We start from the raw sequence: 6,966 nt of genomic DNA, 5'->3' as shown, positions 1-6,966 counted from the left end.
GAACCGGAAGTTGTTCTGTCCCTCCTCGGTGAAGGCCGTCTCAAAGCTCTTATTTGTGCCCCAAGGACTGAGGAGCGAGCATCGAGGAGGGCTCATCTAGGAGCTATAGCCGAGGACACACGGGCAGCAGCCTTCCCGGAAGCCGTGCAGCTCAAGGAGTTGCTAACTTTGCCCAAACAGCTGACAAATTCATGTGAAGCTTCAGAGGAAAGGACGTCTCATCCCTCTAAAACACAACTGGTCGTTGCCTCTCTCCTCCCATGATTTCCTTGCGTCTCTCCCGTGCTTCCTCGGTGGGAGGGACTAAGAGGCGAGGAAGGGAGGCAAGTGGAGGAGTCAAGGAGGCCATTTAAAGTGCTCATATTATGCTTTTGGCTTTTTCCCTTTCTTTTACAGTGTTATATATCTTTTTATGCACGTTATAGGCTTACAAAGTGAAACAGCCCAAACTCCACCCCAAAGGGACTTACCATCTCCAACAGAAAACACTGTTCACAAACTGCTCCAAACAGCTCTGTTGTAGTCCAGCCTTTACTTCCGTGACGAACACTTGTCACTTTGTAACACATGTTATAATGCTCGCCAAGCTGCTAGCGTGGCACGCCCTCATACGCAGCTTCTGACTGGCTAGTAGTCCTTACCTAGGTAACACCCCAACAAAGATGGAACAGAAGTGAGATGTCTCACTCTGTAGCTAAAACAGAGAGCTCAACACACAGGGTGAAAAGAGGAGCTGCAGCAATGTGCAGTACAACAAAAAATATGGTGATTTTTGAAAATTAAACCATGTAAACCTATTCTGATATAACCTCTAAATACAATTATGAACCTGATAATGAGCATAATATGAGCACTTTAAGGGCTATGGGATGCACCTGTAGAATGGCACACCTGATTCTCTGTCTGCGGTTGAGTTGCATTGTGGGTAATGTAGGTGCCAGCAGGGTTTCTGCAGGTTTCAACAAGTCAAATTTAAGACTTTTTAAGACCTTTATGAATGAAATTTACAACAACGTAAACATAACATAAAAGTACACCGAAATGCAGAGTCGCAAAAGTACTTTCAAAGTAAATAAAATTATTGAAATTGAATAAAAGTGACACAGAGTAATAATGATTTGTACATATACAGCAAATTATATTTGGACACGTGAAAGAAAGAAAGAACTACAAAACCAATATGCATTAGAGGTAGCGTTACATGGACGTAGGAAAATTAAGACCTGTTTAAAACTGTTTAAGACCTAGAACACAATACTTCAGCAAATGTAAGACTTTTTAAGGCCTAAAATTTGGATTTAGAAGTGAGACTTTTTTAGACTTTTTAGCAGAAACTCTGGACAGGGAAGAAGAATGTGTGGAATAAGACCAGAGCAGACGATAATCCTGGTTCTGCAGCATCGATTAGTATACTTTTTTTATTGTCCATTGTGAGTCTGACAATGTCATGGGAGCGCATTATTATTATTATCTAATCTCTTGTAAGAAAGTCTTTCCATCTTCCTTTAATTCGTCACCTGTCTGCATCGCTGTCCAGGAAAAAAAAAAAAAGCCATTTGAAGTAACAGAAGAGCTCCATCTGCTGGATAAATAGAAGTAACTGCACTTTTTATTATAGCATTGCCTTTACAGTGCTCGTGCTGTAAAACAATGGGAAGTTCTCAGGGGCTTTAAAGGGGGATTCTGATTTATTTCAACTTGGGTGTCGAACCAAATTCATTTCTGAGATCTGGGAATGGCGTCACTACAGCGTCACAGTCTGACCAGGCAAGAGACACAAAGCTAACCTGGGGTGTTTGTTCAAAATGAACTTAAAGGAGACATATCCTGCTCATTTTCAGGTGCATACTGGTAATTTGGGTTTCTACTAGAACATGTTTACACTCTTTAATGTTAAAAAAAAAACACACTGTTTTTCCTCATACCATCTGTCTGAATATACCTGTATTCACCCTCAGTCTGAAATGCTCCTGTTTTTGCTCCTGTCTCTTTAAAACCCCTTCCTAAAAAAGGACAATCTGCTCTGATTGGCTTATGAGAAAAATATGGCGCCCCTTTGCAAATGTAGTTCTCAAGACGTTGGACTCACTCAGTCAAAGTCACTCAAATAGGGGGCGGTACATTTTGATCTAGGCGGCCCACAAAAAAACTGATTGGGTCGTCTTACTTTTTGTTTGTAGGGACTCCAGATACCCAAATATATGTGCACAAGCACTGAAAAGCTGTGGTTTTCATACTGTCCCCTTTAACCAATTAGAATCGGGGCCAAAAGTATGACATTTTGACCCAAATTGTAATTAAACAGAATTATCCTTGATTTAATCTACCTAAAGTTGAAAAGTATCATATTTGTACTAGGGATGCACCGAATCCAGATTTTTGGGGTTCGACCGAATACCGAATCCACTGGTTAAGCTTCTGCCGAATCCTACTCCCATCCTCAGTCCATTAACACAGTAAACACATTATTGAAGTAAACAACGTCCACAGCAGTGGTGTAGGGCTAGCAAAGCTAGTAATGGTCGTCTGGTTAACATAACCAACATGACCGTCCTTCATTTGGCGTACCTGAAGTTGCTGCATGTTGGCTGCTGTCTGTAGATTCCTCGTATTCTTTCGGATGTTTCATACGCACATGTTTTAACGGCGGCGATGTTGTGTATTGTTTAGGGTCCTTGCCACCACGAGACAAATCGACAACATGTAGCTCGACTTGAATCGCCTTCTTTTGACTGAAAGTACTGCCAAACAACACTTTTTTCTGCTCACGAGTTCCATTTTCACTTTCTCACAGCCTACGGCATTGAACGGTCCTTCCCGTAATTACCGGCGGTGTCATTACGTCGACCAGCGTAGCGCGCGTAGTTGAAGCGTAGGGTTCGGTGGAAAAAAATTCTCCCCGTCAAAAAGCCCAATATTCGGCCGAATCCTGGATAATTTGGTGCATCCCTAATTAGTACAGTATGTAGTCCCAAAAAAGACGCCGATATGCAAACATATCTTAAACACTGAGGACAACTCAAACACTGCCACTTGATTTCAGGTTCATCTGTATTGATGTTAAGATTTTTTTTTTTCATAATGAAACAAACGATCACTGTGATTTAAGGGTCAACCCAACAATGTGTCTTTAAAACAAGCTGCAAAACGTAAAATTAAACAGTTGTAGGGTAGAAGTGTATAAATTACAATCCTGTCACATTACAATCCTTTAAAGCAGCAATAACGCGTCTACGATGACTCCGTACGTTCAACAGTACAAATAAATAAGAACAGCTGTCAGATTGAGGTCGTAAAAGAACCCATTCTGGATATTATCAACCACCTCAAGCTACGCTAACAGCTACGGTGATCACTGAGAGTTTGTGCGTGTGTGCGTTTTTATGCATAATTTGTTGTTAACAGCACTTTGTAGGTTCGGGTTCCTCAGTGCCAGAGGCTCAACCTCACAGCGTCCTCAACGAAAACGTCACGACTCCACGCGCACACACACGCACACACACACACACACACACACACACACACACACACACACACACACACACACACACACAGTAAGCCACTGTCATCAAAACTGTACATTCAATAAATTAACAATGCATTGTCTTTGTTAAGCAACCAGTGAAATGACTCTAGATTACATAATTACATTAGATTACAGGTAGAATGAACCATTCACAAGACGGAATCTGAGAAAAAGGTTGTTGCAGGGAAAGGGTCCACATGGCTGAGGAATGGTAGGATGATAATGTATAGCACAAAAGTTGGTAGGCGCAATAGTGATGACATCATCTACCCTTTGGCTTCTGATCACTGACGTTTCACCCCATGATTGGGCCTTCAGTCCTATTAAGAGTTCGATGTTTCTACGCGTAGATAGGCTCAAGTCCCGCTTTCTCTTCTTTTTCTTCATCTTTTCTCATGCCGAACCCCCCCCCCCCCCCTCCCCCTCCTCCACCCCAACCGCCTCCCGCCACGGTCTCTGGTCACACATTGGGATTGTCTCAGGTCTGAATGAGACTGGGCCGGTCCAGCTGAGTTGTGGCTTCCTGCAGTCTTCAAGGCTTGTGTTTGAAATGGGCCTCCACTGCAGAGACACAGAAAAAGGTTACGTTGTACAGAACAACGGACAGATAGTTCTGTCTTTCAATTGATGTGTGTTGTTCGAAAGGGCAACAAGCTGCTGAGAGCTAACACTTTAGCTGTGTTCGAAACCGCTCCCTCATTGACTCACTCACTGTTCCCTATGTAGTGTTTATTAAATAGTGAACTATATAGGGAACGACCAAACGAGATTTCGGAAACTCACTGAAAACACATCGTAGCGTGACTTGCGTCAGTAGATGCGCCCGTTGTTTGTGTGACGGAGGCGGGTGCGCCCAGCATCATGTAAACAAACCGAGACAAAAATACTTCTAATACGTCCCTGAAACAAGGCGAGCACTCAGAACAATAGACCTCAATCCCATAGAAAACCTGTGGGGTGACATCAAAAACTCTGTTTCTGAGGCAAAACCCAGTAATGCAGAGGAATTGTGGAATGTAGTTCAATGGTCCTGGGCTGTAATACCTGTTCACAGGTGCCAGAAGTTGGTCGACTCCATGCAACACAGATGTGAAGCAGTTCTCGGAAATAATGGTTATGCAACTAAATATTAGTGCAGTGATTCAAAGTAAAGCAAACCCTCGAGACATTTTTCAGTTTATACAGTCTAATATTCCGTTTTCTTCACTTTCTGTAAAGGTATAACACAAACTTGATCAATTTTGGTCATGTTTTGATTTGGAATTGAATGTGCAGTGTTCCCAATGCATTGATATTATGGAATTAAAAGCTATTCTAAGGATTTTGTGCATTATTCACTTTTTTAAACACACTGCTATTATTCTGAACACAACTGTATGTCTCCCGTTGTATTAGTTTATCGTCTTATGGACATAATGCACAAACATAGATATTCCAGTATATTCAAAAGTGTGTTTTATTACAAAGAATATTTAAACGTCATTTTTTTTGGGCAAATTTTTGACGCTCCTAAATTACAGTGACCTGCTGAAAAAGCAGAAAACTCCAAAGGGTACCTTTAAACATAGAAACGTAAACATTCAAAATAAAACAGGAAATAGGGTTGCCTTAATGCAAATAAAACCCTACAGTATTCAAATGTTTTCCACACCTGCATATTCCTGCGGCCTCATTGGTCGATTGATGACCCTCTGGAAGGCCGATATCCAATCCCGTTGCTCAGCTTCGGTTTCACAGGCAAACAGGAACTTCCTGTCTGGTGTGACAATGGTGATGCCGTGGTTCCAGTGGTAGCCCTGTGTGGAAGAGGGCAAGCCGGACAGGACAGTGTAGCTGTTCTCCTTACTGCCGATGAACACCTCACCACGGGCGTAGGCGTCCTGGGACACAGACAGAGACAGAGGAAGTACTGCAAACAGTATTCAAGTCAAGTCAAGTCAAACTGGCACAGTAGATACGGCTGCGAAACGACCGGAAGTCATTCATTTCCTATGGAGATTCGCAGACCGCATGCGAATGGGTCCGAACCGATGCGCACGAGTGCGGTGAGGAAAAAATCAAAAAAATCGGGTCCGTTGGTCATCCGGATGCGTTAAAAAAATTGAACTCGTACGACAGGCAACGGGCGGTTCCTATCCGACAATCCGAGCGGAAGTTAGCGTTGCTATGGCACTGATAAACAAATCTGAATTCTTAAAGCAACACTAAGTAACTTTTCCCGCTTCGGTCCCCCTACAGGTTGGAAGTGGAATTGTCCATTACATTACATAATGCAAGTTTGCCAGATCTGGTAGCGGATCTGTAGTTGGAATGAACTGGACAATGTAATGTAATGGACAATTCCGCTTCCAACCTGTAGGGGGACAGAAGCGGGAAAAGTTACTTAGTGTTGTTTTAACTTCTAATAAAATAAATAATGATTTCATAACGATATGTTGTCCATTTTCATCTTTTTTTTTCATGACGATTCATTTAGGAGTATGAGAAAAGTTCTTCTGTGCATAAACAATGCATAGGATACCTGCTCTGACTAAGTTGGTTAGCAACAGACATCAAACTATTGACATTATACCGCTATATCACATTTAACCGACCTGACATATCAACATCCTGGGCAACTTTTCTCCACGCAGCAGCCTTTCTGTTTATATCTCTATAGCCCTCAGATGAGAGGTCATAGAGAATTGGACATTCGGGACACTGACAGAATGAGTCACTCTCCACCATTTTTTTTTTTTTTACTCGCTTCCGGCGCTTTCAACGGCGTAGTACGACGTCCACTGGGGTCGCATTGCGTATTACGGAGCTGATGTCAAGTGCCAGTGTGAAGGCGGCATAGAGCTTAATTTATGGTCGCTGCGGCGTACCGGGCGCGAGGTGCGCGTGCCATAAAATGACGTCACCACGACGGTCGTTTCCAGCGCGAAGGCGCCGCAAGCTGTCGCGGCGTGTGGTCGTGCACCTCTGAATTTTTGCAAATACGCGCCCACTGCGCCCGCTGCGCTTTCAATTCAACACGGTCGGCCGGGAAGTCTGTGGCGGTACGTCTGTGTTTAACATGGATGTGTTTACTACTGTTGCCAGGCAGCCTGCTTCCCTTTACTTCCGCTCTCTTCTTCTCTACTGCTTCTTGCTTATTTACAGATTATTTTGACAGTGCGTTGAGCATAAACGTCTCCGTGCATGCTCGTACGCACGCGCGCCATCTACGGGTGCACGGTGTCGCACTCCAGTACACCCGGCGCTTTAGTGACCAGTCAGAACAAAAGGACAGGTCATGATAGCGCAGGGCTCTTCTTACCAGGGGGTCTTTGAAATACATGAGTCTCCTGTCATCCATAGTAAACCACCTCTTCTTGAAGCCCTCTGTGTGCTGTGGCAGACCAAGAGAGACAATTACATTTAGAAGAGAGAAAACAAAAAAAGAGTCAGTGTAACTT

General features: G+C 43.3%; 1 protein-coding gene across 1 annotated transcript in view; it reads right to left on the bottom strand.

Annotated features, from left to right (window-relative positions):
* Positions 1-3,959: 3,959 nt before the first annotated feature.
* LOC144536370 (arf-GAP with dual PH domain-containing protein 1) overlaps positions 3,960-6,966 on the bottom strand; it is a 37,475-nt gene continuing 34,468 nt past the window's right edge. The window contains exons 9-11 of the mRNA XM_078279462.1: positions 6,828-6,899; positions 5,178-5,406; positions 3,960-4,087 (exon numbers count right to left, since the gene is read on the bottom strand). Of these exons, the coding sequence (XP_078135588.1) occupies positions 4,059-4,087; positions 5,178-5,406; positions 6,828-6,899 (330 nt within the window). The 3' untranslated portion in view covers positions 3,960-4,058. The remainder of the gene's footprint in view (positions 4,088-5,177; positions 5,407-6,827; positions 6,900-6,966) is intronic.

Source organism: Sander vitreus, chromosome 21 (genome assembly GCF_031162955.1).
Source record: "Sander vitreus isolate 19-12246 chromosome 21, sanVit1, whole genome shotgun sequence".
NCBI classification, from domain to species: Eukaryota; Metazoa; Chordata; class Actinopteri; order Perciformes; family Percidae; genus Sander; species Sander vitreus.
The sequence above is the reverse complement of the archived record's forward strand: the minus strand, read 5'-3'. Positions and strand labels throughout refer to the sequence as shown.